The sequence below is a fragment of the Dermacentor variabilis genome, chromosome 1 (genome assembly GCF_050947875.1).
Source record: "Dermacentor variabilis isolate Ectoservices chromosome 1, ASM5094787v1, whole genome shotgun sequence".
NCBI classification, from domain to species: domain Eukaryota; kingdom Metazoa; phylum Arthropoda; class Arachnida; order Ixodida; family Ixodidae; genus Dermacentor; species Dermacentor variabilis.
Window position 1 is genome coordinate 109,113,279 of NC_134568.1, and position 27,803 is coordinate 109,141,081.

Consider the following 27,803-nt stretch of genomic DNA (forward strand, 5'->3'; position numbering starts at 1 on the left):
GCCACAGCCGGAGTCACAGCCGGAGCCATAGTCACATTAAAGGATACAGCACACCGTGATAGAGTCCACTGTGCTGACTCCCGATAAATTGTCTGAGGAAGACCGACAAGTAGTTGTGATGCTTCGGTCCCTCATAAATACCCTTGGTGTACTATTCAGCAAGTTGCATACTCTGTCAGCACGAAGTGCAGTGCAAGTGCTGGATGCTCTTCATCCAGTTCTTGCAAGTCTTGAGTAAGCCCCATAGCTCATCCCCAGCCTTTATTCGTGCAACGACCACTGGCTCTTTGGTCATACCAGATGTCATCAACGCAGATCACCAGCTATGGAACTCCACTTTGGTGCCACTGTGCTTCACTGCACATACAATCATCACTTCCTTCTTCTTTTCTTCCCTTTCCCCCTTTCCCTCACCCACAGTGTAATGTAGCAAACTGGATGCTTGTCTGGTTGACCTCCCTGCCTTTGCTCTCTTTGTTTCTCTCTCCAACCAAGAAGCAATCGCAATCGGTGCGCTGCTTTCGATTGCACTCGACGGCGAATTTTTGTACGTCGCTACTAGATGGCGAGAGGAGGTGATCACAGAGGTTTACGGTGGATTTCATACTTGTAGTTGAAAAAAATTAGATTAAATCGTCCATTCCCATCAAAATCATGACAAAAAAGCATGGCCCCTACATGAGTTTATATGTTAATTACAGCAGCCATATAAATTGTAATAAACATTCACCTAAAAATTAGAATAACAAGTGTAATGTACTGCACGGACTATGTAAACCTGCAAATATCTCACTGGATGACCATAAGCACTTGCTGTCACAACACTGGCGTTATAAAGAACTCTGGAAGCAGGGGTGAATGGTTTGTATAACCGCGTGATTCATCATGACTCCGAAAATTACCGTATTTACTTTCATAATGAATGCACTTGCGTAATGAACACAGCCGCCACTTTTCCAATCAGAAAGTGTGTTTTTTCTTTTTCTCACATAATGATCACACCCTGAACTTGCTGCCGTGAAGCAGGAAAGAGGTAATACGATTCGGCGTCTAATATGGTGTCCAGCGGGTGCGACTGTGTCCGACGCCATGTCGGACGTCGAATCGTACTGTGTCTCCTACTTTTATTGCGATAGTAATTATATGGACACTCCAGGTGCATGTTTGCCGTCGTTGCTGCTGCATGCCACATGGTGTAGGTGTGAGTGCAAGCAAGCGAGGGAAGCCAACGATTGTGGCTCAATCTTGCACGCCGTCTTTCATTACGCAAAAGGCTCCTTGGGGGAGGGAGGAGTGGCAGCGTTGTACTTTGGCAGCAACTACATATGGCACAACCACGCCCGAAGGCCGCTGATGATCACTGCTCAATCTCCCACATACAAGGGAGGAAAGTAAGAAGTAAACACACCGTCTTCATTAGCGTGCATGCCACCAGGGCTAAGGAGGGGGGTTGCATGGCGTTTTACTGCGGCAGCAACTGTGCATTGCTATGCATTGCGCGGCTGCAGCGCACCCTAGCTTCAAAGCGATCTGCGTCAGGGCCTAAGTCGATGGCAGCTCATACCATTGTGCATGCTGCGTTCTCGCCGCTCAATTTGCGTTGAAGCGAATGTTTGCAAGTTTATCTGGCCGATAAAACTACTATCCTTACTTCATGTAGCAGTCTACACATTTGCTATCGCAATTGACGGTACACATTTCGGGTGAAACTTACTTTTTTAGAGGTGGCCGCAAAAAAAGAATTTTTTTCGAAATTTTACCTTGCATAATAAATGCATCCCCCAACTTTGCCCATATTTTCCGGGAAAGAAAGTGTGTTCATTATGCGAGTAAATACGGTAGCTTCATCATCATCATCTGCCTATTTATATGTCCACTACAGCAAGGCCTCTGTTAGGGATCTTCAATTGCCTCTGTCTCTTAACTTAGATGATGCGATCTGCAACACTAGGGTCACGAAAAGACAGCGTGGGAAGGAGGACAGTGTGCATGAAGTTAGCAGCCATCCCTGCTTGCCCTTTATCATTGCATCCACCGATGATTACTAGCAATGAGATTTGGCAGCAGGCTGCGTAAGGGTTAGCAGCGCGCAGTCATTCGCAGCTACAGAAGGCCTAGAGGAGAAGACGCGCGCTTTCCTTTCAAAACGCGCATTTGATCACGTGAGCGTGTGGGAAAATAATGCCCATCAAGCCGCCATCCTTTTCGACTTACTGTTACATGCTTTTTCTCACCCCCACAGTGTATGGGTTGCTCATTCATATAGCCTTTGGACTTTATACAGAACATCGCAGCAAAATTTTGCCTGGAGTGTTGATATAATTGCTATTGCAATAAAATTTAAAGAATTGAAAACGTCTCGAGCTCGCTTCTACCGCGGCTGCGAACGTCACAATGTGCACTGGCTAAAAACACAGCATGAGCACCAATGACAAAGCCAACAGTGAGCAAGTTGCTTATTGGTAGTTCACCAGAACCAACTGACGCTGAAAAGGAAGCGTATTTTCAACTGTATAAGCACGAGTGACTACATAACACTAGGCATGCGGGGACACAGTGCACGCAATCTATACTGTTCCTACTTGCTCTCTGATCCTTTCACGCTTTTGAGATATTGCTGTGTCTTATTTATGTATTGGTTTATTTGTTAATATGGTCTATATGTTCACCTGATAATTTATTGCTCTATAATCCTTTATTCTGGTGCCGGGAAATAAAAGGACCCAATGGCATAAGGCTTGCGTCGACAAGTTATGAAACTATTGCGTTACGGAGTCGCATTGTTTGTTTATCTAACAATTCTAGTCATAAGTTGTGTTCAGAAATTGTTATACATTGCATAATTTTTATACATGTTATTTCTTATCGTCTCAACTGACCTCATCAGGAAGATATTTCTTGACTGTATCTTTGAGTATTAAAGCTTTCGTTTATATATATTTGCACGACTTCATATGCACAAAACACACACACACACACACACACACACACACACATATATATATATATATATATATATATATATATATATATATATATATATATATATATATATATATATATATCCCTAATGTATTTAACTGAATCCGCATGTTGCATAGGTCATTCGAGAGTCGCCAGTCTCTTGGTGGTGCGAGGGTACTGAAGCTGTGAAATTGAACTGTCTCCTACTATGGGGTCTTCTAAATATTCATATAGGGCTGTCTATCACTGCAGTGAACAATTTTTTGAGGTCACACGAAGTTTATTCAAGAGCAACTGTTATTAAAGGTTGTGTGTGTGTGTGTGTGTGTGTAATGGCTGGGGTTTGGAAAAAGCTGGCCGGGCCCCAGCGCACCCCCCGAAAAATGAGAACTTTCCATTGCTGAGCATTATATCTCGTTTTGTGCTCTTGGCTCAACTTTCTGATGAAGGGTGGTTTTGGAGAGCCACAGAGGGGCTGGACTTAGTACATGCAGTCTGAAATATGGCTATGGGAGTGCAACAGGGCCAAGAGTTGCCTAGTTCATTGGCTGTGTCATGCGCCACTTGACTTTTTTGCCCACAAGCATGTTGTGTGAATCTGCTTGCAGATAGTTTGAATGTGCAAAGTTGCACAAAATAGTCAAAGGTTAAGCAGCGCCAAATGCATAAAATCATGCCTGCTGCCACACATCTTGCAAACATAATGAACTGTGCTAAAATTTGTCATGCTGCTATGTCAGTTAGCTTTGCTTAGGAAGAATGGAAGGTAAGGCTCAAGAATGTGGTTTCATATCCTCCAAATTCATGCCATATATTCATGCTATGTCAAATACTTGGACTATCAATACACCTGAACTTCCTTTTAGTTTCATTTTAATTTATTCCTCATGCCAATATCATCTGTGTGGGATGGCACTGATAACATAATTTTTTGATGTCATATATTTTGCAGTTGTGAATTTGGGAGTATCTTTCTCTAGCTAAAGCCTAACATATTTCATTTTATATTTTACTGTACTGCCACGTCAGGTGGGCTGCAATGAAAGTGAATGTCTCAGCCGTAGTTTCATTCTCGGCTGCTTAGCTGGGCCAAATGGTGCTAGTGGTGGTAATGGTGCGTCAGTTTCCATGGGCAACACCGTTTGGAGCGCATTCGGAGCGCATTTTCTATGCTGATCCCAGACAGCAGTCTCCGACTGGTGGCACCTCAGCGAATGACAGCATTTTCGATGCATGCGGCAGGCTGCACCTTTTTTTGGTACTGCAGTCACTTTATTTTTAGTAATCAACAACAGACTGACCCCCACTAGCTGTCACCACAATTTTTTGTGGTGTGTGGAGCTGTTTTGAGAGTAGCATTGGTACCTATGTTTCACTTTTGGGTTTCTAAAATGCGCTATGTCAAACCTGTATGCTTAGCAAGGGTGGCTAATTTCGCTATATCAAATAAGTTATATTGTAAATGAGATTGGGGTGTTTTCAAGGATTCTTCTTAGCTGATTTCGTTTGGGTTTGGCATACCTGGGATCTGGGTATCTTTCAACCATGGTCCAGAAAAAAACAAGACCCTTTCATGCCTCCAGGGCATCGTAGTGAGTCACAAGAGGTATCAAAATGCAGATCTCAACAAGACAAGAGGTGGCAATTTGTCACAGAGTAGGCAGAATTAACGGTACTGGCATAATTAGCACCATTACAGTAAAATATTAATCACATTCTACTATGCCCCTGTAAAGAGTGCTCCACTGTAGATATAGAGATGTTGAGGGAAAGCCATCTACGGCACACTTTTGGGAAATGGAGCAAGTAGCAGGGCAGGGCTTGCACCAGGTAAAGATGTCTGGAAGCCTCCTTTGATGGTGCCCAGAAGAAGCAAGAATTGGTCGCAGAATAAGTAAAATCAATGGTATGTAATTAGTGCCGATGTAGTGGAAAATTAACCTTATTGCACCATAGACGGTTATATCATCTGGTTCAGCCCACGTGGCCTCTTGGTCAAAAAAGAAAGGGTCAACCAACTTTCGATGCTGAAGAAGACAAGGTGGGCATAATTTTGTGTGAGATACGATATGAATAAGATACGAGATGAATTAATAATGAACATGAAAAACTGACAGAGATATATCTGAAACGCCATGTACGTCGATCTTATCTTCTTTAGTGTCACCACTTGGCTTACCCTTTCCTTTTTCTTTCTTAGTGTTTTTTTATCAAGAAAAAGGGAAAGTTCGTCTAACATCCTCCTTTTCTTTTCATTTACAGATGAAATGCATTATTCTCGGGAAAAGATGAAGGCAGATGGAGAGTTCTACTCAAAGGAGAAGCTTGCAGAGGCAAATAAGGTTAGCATCAGCATCTTATTCATACTTTTTTCCTTTTTCTTACACAGCAGTTGCAGAATCTAAACAATTGTGGTACATGAACTGCCTGGCAGTGTGCTCTTTGTTGTGGCCAGCCATTAATTTTAAATCCCTATGCACACTATTACAAATTACATTGCACATCTTAATGGCTCCTTTTCATTGCATTAGCTATTGTATGGATACTTAAGGTGAATTTTCGCTGTCACTGTGATAGTTCACATAAAGTGCAAGTGGGAGGAGAATGACCAACCCATGCACCAAATAAGAGAAAAGGGGGTTAACTGAGGGGCCCGATTTTTATTAGTCATATCATAAGAAACCAACAAACACTGACACCAAGGAGAACATAGGGGAAATTGCTTGTTCTTAATAAATGAAATAAAGAAACGATAAATTAATGGAAATGAAAGGGGATGAAAAAACAACTTGCCGCAGGTGGGAACCGAACCCACAACCTTTACGTGCACCGTATGCGGTGGGTGTGAGGACAAGAATGCGAGGGTGGGCTGAAAAGGACGGTGACTTGATATACACCACCTTCCCCCGTGCTCAATGTTGGATGTTGGAGGTCGCATGATTGTGCACTTGCTACTTGGCATTGTCGGCCATTCCAATCAAGAATGAGTACATATTGGTGAATGCAAAGCGCAGGCATAACAAACACAGCCCTGTTTCCTTACTTTGGGGATGACCATGTTACAAGCGTGATTGCATAAAAGAGTTGAAGGAATACATCTGATAGTGAGTGAAGTGCTATTTCTACAATGTCATATTATAGACTAGCTAGTGTTAGGGCTTGGCTGTGTCAGTCCTTGACGAAGGTATAAAAAGAAGGATTGTCAGACTTTCGTGTGCTTTTCTATCAGCTTCATATTGCTGGAGATACCACAATGACTTGGCAGTCACTGAAGCACGATGTCGTATTCTTTCGCAATCACATGCTGGTGCATTTCTCGTCTCTCAAACACAAGTTCACAGGAACCATGACAAATAGCCAACAAAAGGCACTGTAGGCTTGTCTTTGAGTCGCAGAATATTGTCCACTGATTAGCCAGTTGTTGGTTGATATAACAGATTTACCTGATTCTAACGCGCCCCGAAATCTAATACTCAGCCAATTTTCATGGCTTTAAAGAAAGAAAATAAAAGTGCACCAGAATTTAACGTGCCCCCGATTTATAAAGAAAAGTATTGCATGCCCCCACATTTGCGATCATAAAGAAACGAGACGTGCAGAATTTACTTTCACAGAAGGGAAATAAAAAAAAAATTCTATTCATAATGAAAGTGGCGCTTTGTTGTTGCCATTTGCTTGCAGCCGCGAATGTGTCCAAATCATTGGGCTTGTCCGAAAAACTGGGCATTCAAAGAATCGGTTCTCATCGGAGAGCAATCTCCTAACTCATAAATGTTGTGACTTTAGAAATATTTTTCATGATGCTGATTGATCATCATGGGATGTTGTGAATTGCACTGAAATGGTGGCATGAGGCGTTGGACCTTTGTGCAGAATTTGAGTGACATTCTGTTTTGTATTTTAGGCATTCTCCATGTGCATGCCACACACTCAACAATGAATGGATCTGATGCTGAGTCAGCAAAGAGTGAAATTTGCTTGGGGTTTGATATCTTTTTAGGAAAATTTTTTCCTCAGCATGATACTTTATGCTCTGCTCTGAGTGTCTGTGCTGCATGCTTGTTCATTGCTTTCTGGACAGTGATGCACAAAAAATAAGGTGATATCTTGTACAGTCAAGGCGTGTCTACATCATTTTTCTTAAATATTTGCTTCTTGTCATCCCCATGCATGTGCTATACTACCTCCTTTACTTTTTAGTTTTAATGGATTTATAAAGAAATTGCCTGTGTCAGATAACAAATGTGGCTCCACTATTCAAGGGTATTTCTAGAAGAGGCAGAAATTACCTCTATAAGAAACCACTATGTCCAGATATCTAATTACGATGCACTAATTAACTAATTAGTGTTGACTTTAGCGCATATGTTGTAATAGAAAAATTGAAACTGAGCAGTAGTAGTAATAGTTTCTGCTGAGCAGAAATCCTAATACTAGCATCTGTCCCAACTGGAAATCTTTTTCTTGTTTCTTTTTTTTTTCTTTTCTTCTTTATGATGCCACTGGTGGTTCAGGCACATGCAGTGCTCTCTTGGTGCAAGATGGGTGCTCGGGTGCCTGGAGCTATACCACTGACAGAGACCAATCAGTGCACGCAGTTGTCCAATCGTCGCGATGAGAGGGCTTGTGGCAGCCGCTGTATCTATGCTACCATATTTTTGCACCTATAACCCACAACAAAAATGCCAATACCTTAGCAGCAAAGTCGGGGTATGGGTTATATGCAAATTTTACCTTGAAGTGTGGCTTCACGGTAGTGCGGTGCACGCTGCCATCAAGCCACGCATCTAGGCCTGGTTCTCTGCCGTTTAGTTGCGTTATTGGCCAAGGAACTCTACCCTATCCTCACCCTTGCCTGCTGAAGCTCCCCTCTGCTCTCCATGGTCACCTATTCTGCTCCTCTTTACGCCATTTTGCATTTAGTAGTTGGCGAATAGCGCATGCAGCACCAGCACTGGCAAACTAGAACTCGGATCATAATGAGCTGCACTCAGCAGCCATCTTCGCGCAGCAAAAGCTGATGATAAACCTTCCACATGACAGAGCAAATCGTGACTTGAGCTTGCGTATCATGTCATAAGTACGTCACCTGTGCCTACAGTGCTTGCTCAGTCTGCATGAAGCACTTCGCATTATGGCTCAGTCACCATGGCCCATGCAAGGGCTGCGCCATCTGTGCTTTCATCCTTTGTTGTGCAAATATTAGCTTTGAAGTGATAATATTCACGTCACATGCCATGTGACTCATTTGTCCAGGATCACATCTGTTGTGTGAATCCATCAACATCGCTGAAGTGGCAGGGGGGAGGGGGTGGGTAGCTGAAGAGCTGCTGACTGGAGATATGATGTAGACAAGTCATGCATCCACAAGCGGGGACTTTTGTAAGGATTTTAGGATTGTTGTATGCAGTTGTTTCTGCGGGTTATACGTGTGGATATTTTTTTTCTTTCCAGGTTGTTGTAATTGAGGTTGCGGGTTATACATGGTGGCAGGCTATATGCAGAAAAATAAGATACGCAGCATGCCGATGTAATCATGGAGGTCACATTCAGCGGACACACCTAAGCGCAAATGGTGTGTGCTGACCAAAAGTGCGAAGATTAAATAGTCTTTTGGTATTTTTGAGATTGCAGACATGTATTTTCATTTACTTAACTCAAATTATCAATAATTGTATTACTGAGAATGTTCTTGCCGTCATGAAATCAGGCAATACAATAGAACCTTGGTAATTCGTACTCGGTTAACTGGGAATCCCGGATACTTTGTATTATATGTGTGTTCCCGAATTTCTATCTGTATACTTAAACGGGTAATTGGTGCGGCCAGTCCGCAGCTTCCTTGTTAATTTGCATACTTGGTTGCGGCTTCCAAGCTATGCAGTAGGAGTTGCCAGTCTCGGAGGCTTCAACTAACTTACAATCTACGCAATTTTTTTTATAGAACGGGCGGGTCTCAGAGGTCATGCTTTTCCAGCTTTGTGGGCCTTGTTTCGTATTGTCAATTAGATCTTACTTGGGGAACGTTGTGCAACTGCTGTATTTGTCTGCGCCTGCGCATTTTTCATTGTGAGTTGTGTAACTGTGCTGTGCTCAGAAGATGCCGAAGTACTGGAGTTGGCCGCTGCAAGAAAAGGTTTGTTTGATTGAAGAGGCCAGCAAGTCAATGGCATCAGAAACTACTCTCGCCTAAAAGCAACACGTGCCCTTGTTAACTCTGTGTAACATCATCAAGAAAAAGCCGAAAATACTTGATGTATACAGCAAGATGCACTCAGCAAAGCGTACACGAGTGCATGCACCTACATATGCTGATGTCGAAGAGAAAGCGAATGCAGCCCGCCTTCCCATCAATGGGACCATTTTGCAGGAGAAAGCTTACCAGCTGGCTCTGCAACTTGTCCATACAGAGTGTAAATGCGGCAATAGGTGATTCTGTTGCTTCAAGGATCGCAACACTTTAGCATTCGTAACTGTTTGTGGTGACTGTGGTAGTGGAGACCAGAGTGTTGTTGATGGCTGGAGGCAGCACACCTTGACTCCACTACTCGCCAAGTACGACGTAGCAAATGTGGGCAGTCTTGATGAGGCTGCTCTGTTCTACAAAATGCTGCCCACGAAGACGTTCACTGTGAATGAGGCAGACATTAAGGGGCAGGAACAAAACAAAAGACAGACTCACTGTTTTCTTTGGTGCGAACATGTGCATTCAGCACAAACTGCCGCTGCTTGTTGTTGGCAAGACGGAGAAACCTCGTTGTTTTAAAAATACACGACTGCCACCCAAGGACGACCTAATTTATAAGAACAATAAGAAAGCTTAAATGACAGTGTCAATTTTTGCAGAATACGTGCAGCACCTTGACCGCAAGTTTGTGGCCTTGAGGCATAATGTTCTGTTCGTCATTGATAATTGCCCAGCCCATGGCAACATTCAGAACCTGCAGGCAATTACTGTATTTACTCGGTTCTAACATGCCCTCACTTGTAATGCGCACCTATTTTCTGTGACTAAATAAGAGAGGAAAAAAAGAAACGCCCTCGATTTTAATGCACACCCGTTTGCAACGACCTAAAGAAAAAGAAAGGTCCTTTACAGTACCGCGCACCTCATTCTTTCATACAGGAATACAACTTTTTCTCATTTGGAAGAACAATAATTTACTCCTAACGTGCTAAACTTGCAATAAATAAAAAAGTCGCAGTTTCACCCGAAAGGCGAAGCATCGATTACAATAACAAATTAGTAGACAGCTATATGAAAAGTAAGGATAGCAGTTTTATTGGCTGATGAACTTTTAAAAATTCGCTTACTAACTAAATCAACAAGCATGGTGTCACACGCACACAAGCAAGCATGAACACATCTCGTGCAGTGACCACGGAAACTCTTTATCAAAATGCTGGGGTGGGGAAGTGCGGTAGCAGGAGCGAGTGAATTGACCTTTGTGCAGACCCCCACTTCAACGCGCACTAAGCGACGAGAACACAGCACGGTGCACCTAGATACATAGACTCTTGTCTCCATTGCAGATCACTGTCAAGATAGGGGCCGCTTGGCCACACCGTACGTAGCAGCCGCCCGAGTAAAGAGCTACTCCTGTTAGCACCACTCCCGTATGCAAGTTTCGGGAACTCCAAACACCCGTGATGGTGGCCCGATTTCCATTTGTCTCCGCACATGTGATTACATTCCTTTGAATTGCGGCATCGTGATGAACTCGGCATGTCTTTGCAATCGGTGCTTCCATGCTGATAGAGCAAATGCGGAAAACGGGAAGACCAGCAAGACGGATGGTGCACTAACCTGAGCACACATACTATGGCACATAGAGAAATCTACGGCATGTAGGCTCAAAGCGCATGTAGGCTCAAAGCGCATGCGAGGCAGCCATTTTTAAGTGCCGATGGCGATATGGTAACGCAGATTTAGGGTCGTACTAGGTTCTAATGCGCAGGCTATTTTTGGACCCGTTTTATCGGAAAAAAAGTGCGCATTAGATTTGAGTAAATACGGTAAGCTGGTATTTCTGCCTGCTAACATGACATCACTATCGCAGCTGATGGATCAAGGCATTATACTTCATACGAGGAAAATTTATCACTACAGTTTGTTGAAACAAATGCTCCTTTGCTACGATAACGGCAACGAGTATTCCATTGACCTCCTCGGTGCAATATGCTTCATTGTTCATGCGTGGAGGCAAGTGGAGGCCACGGTTATTCGACGGTGTTTTGAGCATGCTGGATTTGTGAAGGAAGTTGCCACCACCACCTCCGCTGACTGTGCTGTCACCTGCCCGTTTTATGAGGAAGGGGAGACTCTTTGCACTCTATATGAGGCCTTACACACCGAGGATGGAGAGTGCAGTGCATTTGGCTTCTCTGATTATTCGAATATCGAGAGCACAATGCTTACATGCTACACTGACCTCGACAGCGAGATCGCTGCAAGAACACTGACTCGGCCACTAACACTTAAGACAGCGAAGATAAGCCCGCCTGCGCGCCTCCTTTGGCAGAAGTGATCGATGTACTGATTGTTGTGCACAGCTTTGTTGAATACAACGGTGGGAAGGCTGAGATTTGCACCTCTTTGACCAGCTTGAAAACACTATTTTTAGTGCAGGAAATTACCAAACACGTCAGTGTTGTATCAAGGAATTCTTTTCCAAGTATGTGGACATATGACAATAAAGGTATGCCGCCCAGTTATCACGTTTACTGGATGATTTCCTAGCATTCACATTGGTTAGGATAATTGGGAATCCCTCTCAATTGGGAATCCCACTTAGGATATTTCTCTCGGTCCCGAGGCCTTCCAATTAACGAGGTTTTACTGTATTTGTTGGTGGGTTTGTCTGCTTGCGACATAGCTACATGACAATATTTCAGAGAAGAGAGGAAACGTCTTTTCACTGTTTTTGACACGAGATTGTGAATTCTCCGCTGTATGCAGTGCAATAGTACTTGCATGGTTCACAGGAGCCTTGTTTAGAGATCAGCAATGTTTTCTTATATTGTGTTTAGGAAGGGTTTCAGGGCCTCTTTAAGTATGGCCACATTTGTGTATTTTGTAAGTGACCACTCGTGGTGCTGCTACAAATTTTACATGCTAGCATCCTAGGTAGTCGAAGTTCATTTGGAGCCGTGCACTGGGGGAGTCTCTCGTAGTCTATAGTGCAGCTTTGGCACTTTAGGCACCATCAGACTTTGCTGTTTGTACGGGTTGGTTTGGCATGACCAAGTGACACGGTCTCATGGTGGCCACCCCTGTCATATACTTGTTCCCACAGCAGTTTATCTTGTACAGCCTGTCATAAAGAGGTTGAACAGGGCACCACTTTATATGAAGCCCCACAAATATGCACAAGCAAAATGTAACTTCTGAATCATCAAGCACAGCTCACGTCTCTGGCTGTTATGGTGGTACTGCCCGAAGCTTCCTCATTATGTCACATAGCCTCATTGCATTGTCATCACAAGCCATACAATATGTGCCTTGCACAAAGAACTTTCTTGTCAGCCTAAGCATTTTTTGTCAACCAGTTCAGCTGCACACACAGCCCATATGTGAATGTCCCCCCTCCTCTTTGGTTGTTCATGGCTACAAGAGATGTTGTCAGGTTTCACTAAAAAAGAAAAGCACTTGATTATGCAATTGCATGTGGAATCTTATGCACCTGCATGGCATGCATTTGGATAGCTAAATTGATGATCTCAGGAGCATTAATGGGCAGCATGAGATTCAGTGATAAGTGCTAATTTAAAATGTTTTCCATTGTTCATTGTGATTGGGACAGTATGAGTAATATCAGCAATATAGTGGGAACTATGATGTAAATGAATCAGACTAGGATGCGAAGCTGATTAGGCGTTTACGTGAGATGTGTATGTTGGAAACAGGTGTTGACTGCATCAGCTTTGTGGATAAAGCAGTTCATGGCCTTGGATCCCCTTCATGCAGTATAACTGTGTTAAAGGGATGCTAAAGGCAAGCGCTAAATCAGTTTGGACTGGCAAATTACTCTTTCAAAGCTGTGTTTATGCTTCTGTCACAGAAAAAGGTGTAATAGTGGGCATTAATAAAGGCAAAAGTTCCATTGTTGAATTTTACACCCTAGCAGCACTGACAATGTCAGTAACATTATGGTGTTTTCACATTTAATCTTTGCTTACTTTTAATTGCATTTTAACTAGCCTCGGGAGTAGTGACCGGCAGCAATCTCAACATAACAATAATGATCCTACTGGGTCACTTGTAAGGTGCTGTGAAATGACCATTTTAGTTCTGATATGTGGCAGTCAACCTAAGTGGCACTAACGTATAAAGCCGTGTCGGTGGTGCATCTTTGGTATGTTTGGACATAACAACCAGGAAGGCAAACATAAAAAATGATAAGCTAATACGCACAACTCAGCAGGATTTAAATAGCACCAGTGTTTGAGTGTCAGAGCTGGGAAAACATTAACATGAACATATCAATAAGGTTCTGCTGTGTGTTTGTTGTGCCTGTTGTGCCTATATGGAGGTGTTTGTTTCTGGGAAGGTTTATTTTTTTCTTGTGTGTGTGTGTGATTACATTGGAACCTTTAACTTGAGTCTTTTTTTCCCCATTTCAGCTGCTGTTAACACGAGAATATTTGGAACTCAAACGCTATGAAGCAATTGCTTCTAACAACAAAGTCTATTTTGGCAAGGACATTCCAAGCATGTTCATCAATCATTGTTCACAGCAACCTGAACTTGATGCTACTATCCTAGATAGCATCAGTGCTTCCCTGGCTGGCAAAGGAGCCAAGGTAAGTGTGCTTTTATAATTCTGGACTTCTTCATTTCTAGGCTTTTCTCCCTGCATCTTCTAAGAGCTGCCTCACTACATATTTCACAGTTATGAATAAATTGTCATGTTTTGCTAGTCAAACTTGAAGACAAATGAATTTAGATTGCTACATACATTTCTGAGCTTCAATGAGGCCCTGAAGGACCCCTCGGGCTTGGTGAAAAAACATATTCTGCGGTTGGCATACACTGCTGCGAACATCTCAGCCAAGTTTTGCAATTGTGTGTGGCACGTGGAGCTCAAAAATGGAGCGCGAAGTCATCTTTCTCTCAAAAACTTTCTTTTCAACAGAAGCCTGCTCCTCACTCTTTCCTGGACACCTTGTTTTGCAATATAGCAGATTACCATCCGCGGCTGCTATTGGCCTATAGCTGACATCAATCAAGATGGGTGTTTGGATCAGTGTGCACTGTGCATATTTATTGATGCAGTTTAATAAACAGGCTGAAGTAAGCGAAAATGTGCTTTCTAATTTCAGTGATAACTATGTATTTCAGGAAGAAGCTGACTATCGTCTGCTCATGCTTGGCCACGGCTGCCTACGTAGGAATTAAACTTCGGCCACCCTGCTTATCGGTTTTGTAGCTGTCAAGTCTGAGTAGTTCTGGCTAGTTTTGAACACTCACCCACGTGAAACTTAAGGTCAGACCACACACACGCATTCCTTGCCAGACATCCTGGCAAACCGCTTTGTATTCAGCTATTGATAGGGCTTCAAAATGTGCAAGTTGAATGTGGCTACTATCCGTCGGTCAAGCTAGTGCAGGACAAATCCAGTCTGTACCATGAAGCACAGACATACTGGGGCATATTAACGCAAGCACGCACTCAAGCCCTGTTATACACAAAGCAAATGCTACATATATGCACTACAGTTTCATGTAGCTGCAGTCTGCTTCGTAGCATAGATACCACGGCCACTGCGAGGTGCCACAATGAGTCCGCTGGGCGAGCGTATCTTTGTTCACTGAGGACAACTGCCTCTGGCTTACATTTGGCACATTGTAGGTGCCAACATCAGAAATAGTGGTCTTTATGTGAACATGCAAATCAAATTTGAACTGAGTGCCAAGGTGACATTCAATGGGCGGAGTGTTGTGGGCATGCCCCACTATGCCATAGCCTTCGCAGTGTAAGGCATTGAAGGAAGGAGTGGAAGCACCGCGAAGGACATGTTTAATTGCCAATAACTCCGCTTCTGCTGAATGCATCGAAGTACTTTGTGCGGCAAAATATTTCTGAAATAGTCTGTTTTAAGTTCAAATGCATTTCTCCACTTTGATAAAAAGTGATTCAGGGCCCCTCTAAGGCTTTAGCAAGCCTTCAAGTCGGCTTACATTGCTATATGAATCGGGCAATCACTGTAGAGGGCCACTAGTGCTTTGGCAAATAGTGCCACTAGTGGCAGGGGGCATAACCCTCACTATATGAAGCAGACAATACTCTGAGGGAGAAATGCAGAGCACGTAGTATAATCAGTGTGCTTTGCTGAATTTTTTAATGGCTTAAAGTTCTCGATTTACTTTTTTAAATTTTAGACATTGCATATTTACAAGGACAAGGCATGTGAAACGTACACTGAATGCAGTGACAGTGTGCCTTTTGTGCCAATTTTTGTAGCACTAACTTTTACATATGTAGCAATGTTGTTAGAAAGCTGATGCAAAAATCGATCTGCCTGTATCTTCATACTGCCTACCATGGGATTCAGACTTTGTATGGAAAACTGTAACAATTACTCAGCGGACGAGGAAAGAAACACACAAAACAGGTTTACATGCGTTTGCGCGGTTACATGATGCATTCCAATATTGACAACTAACTAGCTCGCCTCTCCCTGTTAAGCAATTACTCAGGGCATGAATACAATAAGTATTCCTTTCAATTGGTGCTGGAAACCAGAAGACAAAAACTATTACAGATAAATCAACCACCTGCTGTGCACTCATTCTGCATACATTACTCCAATAGACATTAATAGACAGGTACTGAGAGAACATAATAGCAAAGTAATAAGCGAGTGAGTGAGTGAATAAACTTTATTTGAGAGACCATATAAAACAGAAAAAGCAGTTCACAGGTTTTCATGCTCCATTGATGGTAATGCAATAGCATTGTGAGATTTTATGATTCGGTGATTATCTGGTGACGTCCATGTGACTTGTTATCCTGAGGATATCTCGTAGTCACCTGTGAATTATCACCTTAGATCTACCTGCTATTGTCTTCTGCTGCTGCTATTTTGTGGAATCACAGCTATTACTCTTAAAAATGATGTGTGATCCCCTTATGCTGATTTCTGTATGTTAAAAAAAAATTCAAAGTTGCTGGACCAATATAGAGTACTTCACATGCAGTTGCACTTGGAGAAGAGAGATCCACTTCAAAAAATTCTCCCAGTGCAAGTCCTTGCTATAAAAAACAGCTAAAATAGAGAACCCACTGAATGATTACAGATTACAAGCTGGTGTCATCGCACACACTGAAACACCTGTGAACTGTTTTTCTCTAACAAACATGGCACATATTAACAATTTTGGAGCAGAGCTAAAATTGTAAACTCCTCGAGGGGGGCCCTGAAATGCTTTTCTAACTAATAATAAAATGCCTTAACTATTAACAGATGTCATCTCCAGAATCTTATGTCACGAAAATTTTTTGAATCCTTCAAGTATAAGCAGAGTTATTGCACCGATGTGTGGCTTTCTCTCTTTTCGTCTCTGCTAGCACACTGGAAGCTACACAGAAAGAAGCCAAGGGGGCAAAACACCAGCCAAAAGCTAACATTCTTTGTGGTGAGAGGGCTCGTTGTGGCACCTAGTCGCAGCCGCAAGACTACACTACGGAGCACACCACTGCTATCTTGGAGGCCACGTACAGCAGACGCAGCTATGCACAACTATTCTGTATAGATCGGCAGTGCAAATATGAAATAGTTAGTTTCTGTCTTTTTGAGATAGCAGACATATATATTTCTGTATTTAACTTCAAATGAGCAATCGAAGTATTACTGAGAATGTTCTTGGGATCACAAAATCAGCCAGTAGATGTTATTGGGTCCAGCTGTTTGTGATGATGCTGCATGACGGCATTGCAGAAGTAAGTGAGAGCAATCAATTAGTTGCTGTTTTTGACATGAAATTTGAAATTTCTTGCTTCATGCAGTACAATAATATTTGGCTCGCATGTGCACACGATCCTTGTCTATAGATTGGCAATGGTTTCATACAATGTTCGAAAACCGTTTCAAGGCCCTTTTAAGGTCTGTCTGTGTGAAAGATTTTTTGACATGCTTGCAGCAATGAAAATTATGCTACATTAAAAGAAGGGAACACAAATGTCTTTCGAGATTACCCATTTGAATAACCTACAAAGTCTCGTAGTACATTTTCAGCAAAACTGGATTTTTTTTTCAGTTTGAAGAACTGTGAGCCCCATTAAGCCAGCTGAAAGTAGCACACACCAGAGTTGGGAAAAGAATACTTTTGACTGTATTAGATAATGTTGTGTACTTGTTTTTCATTGTTGTGTTTGTTTTACCTTAAAGGTTACAACTCTGAAAATCCAGATGGCTGCAACTTACTGATGCTTTCAACAGTGTAGTCAATGTCTCGTAACTACTTCACTGTTTAGATTTCATCATGCATTTTTCTTTTTTCTCTGCAGGGTACTGAACAGGCTACAAATGCAAAATCAATGAAGAAACTAGTGTCTGAGCAAGGTAAAATATAAATACTCCAAGTTCTGTTACAAAAGCCTTGCAGCCTGATCAAAATTCATAAATTCAGCCATGAAGACATTAGGCATGTGTAGAGAATATGCAAGTAGAGCCTGAACATGTCAGTGCTACTGCATTGTTCACTTTATGAATTTACATTGTTGCAATCTTTTTCATGAAAAAGAAAAGTTAACCTTACATCGTGGTACAATTCCTTAATCACAAGTACCAAGCCCTTCAATTAGCAGAACAGTAAACAAAATATTTCAGATGTGTGCACTAGCATCCATATATAAAGGTGATGTTTAGCTAAAGTCTGATTCAGTGTGAATCACTCTGATTGAAAAGGAGGTCTAGATCACAAACTGTGTTGACGGAAAGCAAGGACGTTTGAAGAGGAATCGAGCGTAGATTAGTACAAAACATTTGTTATAGAAGGGGTTAACTTGTCGGTAGTAGTTATTTATGTACAGTCAAAACCCACGATAACGAAATCCCGTGACTACGAAATTCTGGTGACAATGAAATATTTTTGTATTCCCGGTGAACGCCCATAGGATTCAATGCATTTCGTACCTCTTGGCAACGAAATGTCGCTGTACTACAATCCCGCATCTCTGAAATTCGCCGGAATGTAACCCTCATATTACCTACTCGTGCAAGGCTATCAGGCTCCAAAATGTGCTCAAATGCTATTGCTTTGTACTAAAATTGCATAAAATACCATCACATTACAGTTGCATGGGTGCCACCATTTTTGTTTACAAAAACAACCAAGTGCCAATAGCGATCGCGCCGGTAACGCGTCATGGCCGCCATCTTGTTCCTTGATCGCCCATTTGAAGTGGCACACGCTGCTACCGACGTGTGATGGGAGTTTTTGCACACATAGTGCAGTGCGTAGCGAGAAGAATGCAGTAAAAACAAGTAAATGCACATCCCACCGACGTGGAATTGTTTATGGCAGTTGAGATGGCAGTCACAGCATGGAGTGCGACGCATCGGGCCATGATTGAGTGATCGTCCGAGAATAAACATTCCTTGCTTCAATAATGCTGACTTTGGAGCCACCTTACAGGCATTGCGTGTGGATTTGGCGCCAGACGTAGATTTGCGCTAAGGGGCCGTAATCTTGATCGACTTCCTTCAGGTATGCGAGATACGATCATTTTCACGCTCGGCACCAGACGCGTAGGCGCCTACGGGTGTGCGTTAAAGAAATGCTGCTGCAGGCATACAGTGCTGTTGCTCTGCGTCCGATGCTGAGTTACGCAAGATCTCGTAAAAATTATTTGACCTCCGAAAGAAATTGACCGAGAATACTGCTTCACGGCAGTGCTGCCACTGCTGATGGACGCACGAGGCGCACTTTGTACTGTCAGCAATGTGGTTCTGTATCCTCGAGAAAGCTTGCCAAAGTAGGCTAACGAAGTTTCAACAGTAAAGTTTAATTCTGCGACACATTACCTATCTGTGCTGTCTCACTTTACAGCAACGAAATCCTTGCAAAAGAAAATGTCTCCGCATTCCCCACCGATTTCGTTATTGCGAGGTTCAGCTGTGTAGTCAGCTAGTTCTAATTTCTGTGCAGATTCTGCTTTTCTTGTACCACTCGTTCTGCACTTCACAAAGGGTAAGGCACAGTTTAGTAAAAAAAACAAAGCATGGATTCTGTTCATGCTCTTGTCCAGTATTTGTAAGAATGGTTAAAATTTGCTTTGTATACTGCATTGTTGCTTTACTACAGAAATACCGCAGAGAAAAATTCGTTATTTATGCACTACAACATGCTACTGCAGGCTAGAATAGTTAGCTGTGTGATTCTTTTGTGAAAACCTGGGGCTTGCTGCAATTCTTTACAGACAGCACTGCTGCAAAGTTCTACGATCAAGACATGTCAGGCTACTAATTGCCATTGATTTCTGTTTGTCAGTGCTCAAGAGAGGACCATAATGACGGCATTGGGATGCTCCGGTGGACCTGTGTGTTTACATTGTTTCTATCATGTTAATAAATAATTGCTATATTTGCACTTTGGTAGGTTGCAGAATCCCTGCTTCCTTTTGCTGATGCATCCTGCTGCCTGCAGGGGCAAAGCTTGAATTATTTTATTGACATGAAAGCATCGAATGGCCCATTGAGTGAAAAAGCTAGTGTCTGTCGTCTGGAGCTGCGAAACGGCACCTAAGTTCCCATTGGCTGCAATGCCATGTCATGAGCGCGCCTAGGTGGAGTTCCCTATTGGCGGCGACGCCGCATCATAAGTGTGCCTCGATGGAGCAGAGTGGGCGAAAGGGGATATCTGCTGCTGCAACAGCGTGCCCGGTGTTGCATGAGGGGAGATAGCATCGCTGCAGGGTTATGTCACCCTTGCTCTCGGTCTCAGAAGCCTCTGTGATCTGCGTGTTCCTTGTCCTTGCAAGCTCTCGCCTGTGTTCCAACTGTGCCTTGGTAAGGCCAAATCGAAATGCGCCAAGCATCTAAACGCACTCGCTTGCCCGCAAGGAGTTCATAACTCAAAGGACTGCTCAGCAGCATTCAGTTGGGCATTAATGCTTTCGCATTGACAACTCATAAGAAGTGCTTAGGTGTCCTCATTTTTTTTTCTGAGATGGGATTACTAAGAATTGCCGTTTCACCACAGAAAAGATCACATTGTTTGCTGCTCTGCCTTGGATGTATTTTGGGCTCAAACTTCATTGCAAGCTCTCAGTTAGCCTGTGTAGAATGTAAAGATTCCTGAAGATGTGCACAGGTAGGAGAAAGGGACAGTCAAATGCACCTTTTCATTGTGCCATTGTAAGAAAATGTTAGACCTGTTATTTTAAAGTTTATTACAAGGAGCCCACTTTTCTCTGCTTTATTGTGAGTGGCTTGTCGGCCATGTTTTTTTTAATACTATCTGCTGTTATCTGGACACTGTTAGGGGACACTGCAGTGACTTCGTTTGGCAAATCCTCAGTGCCGTGTCTGCACCATAGAAAATCTAAGCTATAAGGTGCAGGTGCATTACATTTAATCTCTTCCACATTACATGCTGCCACTATAATTCAGCACAGCACAAGTAATGTGGGCCTTTGAGCATCAAGACACAAAATGGAAGCAACTGCTTGTCGCCGTGTGAAGAGATGAGGAGGCAGAAGAAGTGGTTGCTGGAAGGGTGTTCACCCAAGATCACACCATGTGATAATGATGCCAAGCTTTTATTGGTTGGCCCAGTGCCACGAAGCTCCTTGCGGAGAAATAAAACTGTTTGTTCTAAAGCTCACATGAAAATTGCAGCTGGTGCTGGATGAGCTGCCGAGCTTTCACAAGTGCATCTGCTGATTGGTGGTGCACGACCTTACTGCTTGCAGGAGGAGATTAGCCAGAAACACTCTCATAAAAGATCTCTCACTTGATCCCCCATGTAAAAACCCTATCTCAATACCCCTTAAGAATAGGAGCAGTCCCCTGTTGCAAACCCCCTATCTGGCTCAAGGTGGACACTAATTTTATGGCTTCACGGTAGCAATGCATTCAGCATTAGTCCTTTTCTCCTAACATACTCTCGCTTCCTCTTTGTATGCAAATGTAAGGTAGAGAGTGCATTCGTGTGTGTGCTGCACACACGCGCACATGGAGAGAGACAGAGCAATGTTCCAATGTGTTGCATATTGCAGTCCAAAGCTTGGAAAAATGAAACCTTGAAATAGCTAGATATATCCAGTTTATCACTTGTCTCTCTTTTTTTTTTTTTGTATTATAAATGTTCGTATTGGTGCGTATTGAGTAATGAGCCCTCTTGGGCTAACTTGTCATCTCTGATAAACTTTATTAGCAACATTATACCACTATTGAGCTTACTCATTTGTATCAAAATTGTCATGATTCCCCTTCCACTCTCTAACAGGAACATTGTTAAACCATTTAGCTTATAATCATGGCTACACATTATGTGTAGCAACCTTCTGGACCATATTCTACTAGGATTTCCATTTCTAAGCAGCATGTGGGGACGTGTAAATATTTCCTTCAGTTGAAATTGTTGCCATAGCCACGAGATGCTGGAGCGCAAATGCCACTGCTCCTGAAAGAGGCCCTGAACCACTTTTCTAATTAACCAGAATGGCCTCACTATCAAAGCGTGTTGTCTCGTGAATCTTATGCCGCTAAAATTTTTCGAATCCTTCAGCATATGGGCACCCGCACACCCCTCCCTTGCCAGGAACGAAATAGCGCACAACCTGGCTCGAGAACTGATGGGCCAAGCAGGTGACATGCAAATGCTAGGAACGGAGAGAGACTGGATGTTTAACGAGGTCACCAAACACTACCAATTGGGAAGGGCCATTTTCCCCCCATCACACTCCTCGCTAAGTAGATTGCAAGCGACGCCATGGCGCCTCTTACAAACAGATACATATTCGAACCCAGTGGCCTACCACCACAAATACCTGGACCTTTACACAGATAGATGTAGAGTCTGTCAAGAAAGGGCGGACCTACAACATATTGTTTGGGCTTGTCCTCGGACACCCACACAGAATAAAATACACAAGACCAGAGAGCAGTGGGAGACCGCGTTGCTCAGCTGTGCACTGGAAGAGCAACTTAAGGCAATCCAGCAGGCCGAAGATGCTGCCAGGGCCCAAGGGCTCAAGGCCGTTATCTAGGTAGAGAGGCCTAGGTCTCAAATCTCCTGTACTAAAATAAGGTTTATTCTTCCTTCTCCTCCTTCAACTGTAAATAGAATTATCGCATTATTACCTAGCTTTCCCTCGCTTTCCGTCTCTGCTAGCAAGCTGAAAGCTACACAGCGGAGAAGCCAAGAGAGCAAAGCCTCGGCCAAAAGTTGAATGTCGCGGCGCCCCATGGTGACCGCGGTAGGCTACGCTGTGCAGCTCGCTGCTGCCATCTCGAAGTCTACACATTGTTGACGCAGCTACGTGTTTTGCAAAGATGAAATTATTTTTGTGTTTTGACATTATTTAACGCAATGTTAGCAATTATCTATTACTGGGAATGCTCTCGCAATCGCAAAATCAGCCATTAGCATTGGTGGGTCAGCTGCTTTTGGTGACGCTGCATGACGGCATTACACAAGTGAGAGCAAGTGATTTTTTTGCGGCTTTGACACGAGATGGTGAATTTCAGAACCCCTTGAAGTCGTGTGGCTATGGTGTGACTTTTTTTGAGGTATACAAGACTCAATCAATAGACTCTCACGTGTTCGCTGTGAAGAGTCTGCACAGAATGCGGGTATTTATTAATCTTATGTGCGGTCTATTCAATTTACCGCACTTGGAATGTAAGAAGGCTGCAAATGAATATGCTCACTGTATATATCTCAATTGTTTTTGCAATATTGCATGTGTCAACAGAAAATTAATAGATAATTCACACTATTTTTCTTGGTTATCCTGCCTCCGCATGGATAAATATGCATAAAGCTGTGCCGTTTTGTGTAGAGCAGTATGAAAAGTGTTTGGTTATATTAAATTGCATTGTTTAATGTTCAGAAGCTGCAAAGTGGTCTGTGAGATATGGCGTTGTGTAGGGCTTTGGATTAATTTTGGCCACCTGGGGTTCTTAATTGCATGCCTAAAGCAAAGCAAACCAGCATTTTTTGCATTTTGCCTGCATCGGGATTCGGCCGCCGTCGCCGATAATTGAAGTACCTTGTGCTCAGTAGCACAATGCTATATAGCCACAGTGCCACCGTAACTGATGTACCTCGGACCACTTATAACGTATATGCTTATAATGCAGGACCGGATATAATGCGGTGTTCTTTAACTCTCGTTTATATTCCCATAAAAGTCGATCGATATGTACACATCGCTTATACTGCAGCCGTAAAAAAAATAAAAAAATAAAATAAAATAAAAAAAAAAACTTGGTTACAGTGTGATTGCCGGGAAATCTCCCAGACAAGTGAGGCAGCGAGCGCGCTTCGCAACGAGGTGCGCCGGCCGAGGGGATAGCGACAAGGAACGGCAGCAAACTGGCATACGGCGCGTTTATAGTCCGATGTTTCCGGCACGTGGGTGAACGTCGCTTGCGGCCAGTCGAGCTACGCCACTTGCGCTGCACCAGCCGAAATGCCATCCCCTCTGTTGAACCTTATCGCGAAACAGTTTCGCGAAGTAGAGAAACATAATATTGCTTTCGGCGGTGCGCCTCACGTTGCCTCAGCGAAAGTGCGTGAATACGAATCCATTACCTCTTCTGCCCTGCTTCTGGGCAATCAGCTGTCAGAAATGCGACTGGATTTTTGCTAACGCACTGGGCTCCATTCACTCTGCAAAATATGGAGCGGTGGAGTGAAGACGTGTGCAGTAGTTGGCTGCAAAATTTGTGACTGGCATATTAACGAATGGAATGCATCTGTGTGTCCAAGTTCATGGACTGCTGCCACCAGTGGCGTAGCCGGGGGGGGGGGGGGGGGGCAAAGCGAGAGAGCGTTTGCCAAGCAGATCTTGATGGGTAAGTAAATGTGCTGTTGAAATGATGTAGCTTGTGCAGCTTCAACTGCAGTTTACGTGCTCTGTGCGTCGCACCGGCCTGTTGCGCCGCGGTCCACGCTTTCGCTCTGAAACCTAGAATAGAAAAGATGTGTTTGACCTTCCTCTACTCAGCGTTGTGTACTGCACAACCATTGCTCTTGCTTGAGTACGTATTCGAGCTCACGAAGGCTGTGCAACACATCGGCATTCTTGCAACAGCTCAAATCATGAGTGCCGCAGGGAGAACGCACGCAAAGAGAGACCCCCCTCACCTCGCAAATGAGGAGCGAGCAATGCGCCTGGTTGCCTAGGCGCAACATGGCACAACTGAGAGATCAACAGTTTCGTACCGTTTAATATTCGCCATATCCGTATCGCTCCCGCTTTGTCGCCAGGTGCGTGCGCCGTCTGCGTAGGCGCTATTTAATAGCTGCCAATAACAAAATGAGGCGGCTACAAGCCGTACGGCTTTGCCAAGATTACTTTGAGAGTATACGCTAGGCATTTATAGTCAATTTAGCCTAAGTTAAATATTGTTGCAGTTGGCCTTTAAGTTTTTGGTACCCAGTTAGGAACCAGAGGGACAGCATGGCCAGGAGAGAGAGAGGCGAGTACAAGTGCGTGTGTGCGCGTCCGCTGCATATTCCTGAAATTTCCTCTCCACAACGAAAAGCCAGACCACCAAGAGGTGCCCTCCCTTGTCTGTGTTTTCTAGTGGGTAGCCGTAATGAGCGGCTGCACCACATTAGTATTTTCGATCAAGATGCTGGCCCTGTGTATTATGATATTTCATATTTTGATTACTAAATTGTAAGGGTAGGTAAATATATTTGCATGCGGATTGAATATTAGGCACTATTCGTATTCGAAAAGGAACTATTCAATAATTTTGAATATTCAAACTAACCAAATACTTTGCAACATCCAACTGTTAAAGTGTGGTTACTGTTCTTCGACCGTCTGCTAAACAAAGTATCGCGAATTCTCAAGTGTGAAACGAACATTTTTTTGGATGGATACAGAAACGAAAGGGGTAATGCAAGCTTTGCTTTTGATTTCGCGGTCGAAGCCTGCATGAAAACATATGATTTATGCTTGTAGTCGCGAGAAGAGAGGGGCTTACCTGAGGGGCCCGATTTTTATTATCGTATCATGAGAAGCCAACAAAGACAACATAGGGGAAATTACTTGTACGTACTGATTGAATTAAAGAAATAATTTAACGGCAATGAAAGTGGATGAAAAAACTACTTGCCGCAGGTGTTGAACGATCCCACGTCTTCGCATTATGTAATCGCTAAGTACAAGTAATTTCCCCTATGTTGTCCTTGGCGCCTTTGTTAGGTTCTCATGATACGATTAATAAAAATTGGGCCCCTCGGTTAACCCCCTTCTCGTTCTTACATAACGAGGGTCTCGAATCCGGCAACATTGATGCCTTCAGGTAGCATGTGCGGGTTTATTGACCAGTTGCCTTTACCCAGAAAGATCACGTACTCGTGACGCCTGCAGCAGAAACAATGTTCCACATCCGCCTTCAAGGTTTGTGAGTGGTGGCACTGGCTAACACTCCCAAGGGTAGTTCTAGTAGTAACCCATAAATACCCAAGAAATTGGATGGGGAAATGGGGCCGTGGTAGTTCAATTGGTTAGAGCATCGCACACGTAATGCGAAGGTGTGGGATCGTTCCCCACCTGCGGCAAGTTGTTTTTTCGTCCATTTTCATTGCCAATAATTTATTTCTTTAATTCAATCAGTAAGTACAAGTAATTTCCCCTATGTTGTCCTTGGTGTGTTTGTTGGCTTCTCATGATATGCTTGTAGTCATTTAGTGCTTTTGGTAGTCTAGTCATGTAGCAGTTTTATCTTTTATGTTAAAGCCCCTCATGTTTTCCTTGCAATGAGCTCTTATACATGTGCCTTAGGCACACAAGTCCTTCAGCAGCTTTTCTTTAGAGCGCAGCAACTTAAGTGCCCGTTTCTGCGGCGAGCGTCGGCGTTGTCTCGTAACCGAGCGAACGAGCACAGCGAAGGGTGAAAGCGAACGTGGAGCGCAGCGAGAGATGAAAGACACGATAGCGAAGAGAGCGCAAGGAGGAAAGCAGAGGAGGAGAGTGCCGCGGAACCATGAGACGGAAAGCGAAGGAGGAGGGTATGGCGAAAGCGTAATGCCGCGCAAGACGGGCTTTACAGAGACAATGGCTACGAGATGGCGCGCAGTAGCGCGCTTCGTCTGTATGCAAACAAAGCGTTGTGTGAGCGGAGGTTTGTCTGCGGTGGCGGCTGTGAATCGCGCCTACGCGTCACCCACACGCCGCCTCGCGCGATCTCCCGATTAGAGAAGCAGCCGCGTCACACATCGCTCCGTTTGCAACTTGGCGCACGAGACATTGTCCGCGCCAGCCAATATATGGCGAAATGAAAACACTTATACAGCTGCGCTCAAATTTCGCTTTAGGGAGTATCGTAATCGTCGGTAAACATTTTACATCTGCCTTTTTTTCGGCAGCCATTTAGTTAGTGTTTTTGGAAAGCTAGTCTTACAACGGCCATTCATTCCGGGAAAACTTGTTTGTAACCAGGCTGCAGTGGATTTTGTTTTTTGTTTATGTATTTAAAACTGATATTTTGTTTTGGGATAGCTGTCTTTTTTTGTACTTGTCAGTCCAGGCGTGATACCGAATGAAGCCGAAATAAATATTTCTGCTGCAAATACACGTTATCATTGGACTATTTGACAGTAGACGCGACATTCAATGCTCTTTGTATTCGATTCATTTTAAAGAAGCATGTATTCGCCCACCTCTATGCTAATTGTGGCACATTATGACTGCACATCAGAGTTCTGGGATGACTTCACATCCAGGCTATCTTGTGATGTACGTTGGCGCGTCGTTTGCAAACTCACTCACTCGCTCACTTATTGTTTGTTGCATGAAATATTTATTGCATGAACAATCGTAGTTCAAATACAGGACTGCTCGATACTTCCATCCAGTCTAGCGTATCGAAATGAACGCCGAATTCGATGCGAATTCAAATACTTTCTTTTTTAAATCTAGAACTTATTGGATGACATCATTGGCTTCAGTTTCCCAAGCGCACTACAGTGATGCAATTTTTTTTTATAGGATGCATGATATTATGTTTCAAAGATGAGTGCTCCGTATGTCGCGTGAATGCATCCAGCAATGTATAGGACAATATCGTGAGGGTGCAGCGTGATAATCTAGAGCTAGCCCAGACAGCCACCCGGCTAACTTATGTAAGACGTATACCTTTTTTTAAGCATAAAACGTGAACTTATTCTAGTCATCCCATCATGAGCCTATTTTCTGTTCACTGCAGGACGAAGGCCTCTCCCTGCGAACTCCAATTACCCCTGTCCTGCGCCAACCGATTCCAACTAGCGCCCGCGAATTTCCTAATTTCACCGCCCCACCTAGTCCTCTGCCGTCCTCCACCGCGCTTCCCTTCTCCTGGCACCCATTCTGTAACCCTAATCGTCCACCGGTTATCTAACCTGCGCATTACATGACTTGCCTAGCTCCTTTTTTTTCTCTTAATGTCGATTAGAATATCGGCTATACCCGTTTGCTCTCTGATTCAAACCGCTATCTTTCTGTCTCTTAACGCTATGCCTAGCATTCTTCGTTCCATCACTCTTTGCGTGGTCCTTAACTTCTTCTCAAGCTTCTTTGTCAATCTCCAAGTTTCTGCCCGTATGTCATCACCGGTAAAATGCACTGATTGTACACCTTCCTTTTCAATGATAATGGTAATTAGCT

The 27,803-nt window shown here is 43.5% G+C and overlaps 1 protein-coding gene and 1 non-coding gene across 4 annotated transcripts in view; both read left to right on the top strand.

The window, feature by feature from the left end:
• Positions 1 to 19,558, top strand: part of LOC142582788 (erlin-1-like) — a 67,382-nt gene extending 47,824 nt beyond the window's left edge. For 2 of the 3 annotated variants that reach the window (XM_075692833.1, XM_075692840.1), the window contains exons 11-14: positions 5,227 to 5,306; positions 13,588 to 13,767; positions 17,475 to 17,529; positions 19,389 to 19,558. In XM_075692833.1, coding sequence (XP_075548948.1) covers positions 5,227 to 5,306; positions 13,588 to 13,767; positions 17,475 to 17,529; positions 19,389 to 19,435 — 362 coding nt within the window. In that variant the 3' untranslated portion in view covers positions 19,436 to 19,558. The remainder of the gene's footprint in view (positions 1 to 5,226; positions 5,307 to 13,587; positions 13,768 to 17,474; positions 17,530 to 19,388) is intronic. The other variant, XM_075692848.1, reaches the window with a different exon arrangement.
• A 6,086-nt stretch (positions 19,559 to 25,644) lies between these two features.
• Positions 25,645 to 25,717, top strand: TRNAT-CGU (transfer RNA threonine (anticodon CGU)). Its single transcript has one exon. It is a non-coding gene; the product is annotated as a tRNA-Thr (tRNA).
• The last annotated feature ends 2,086 nt before the right edge of the window (positions 25,718 to 27,803 follow it).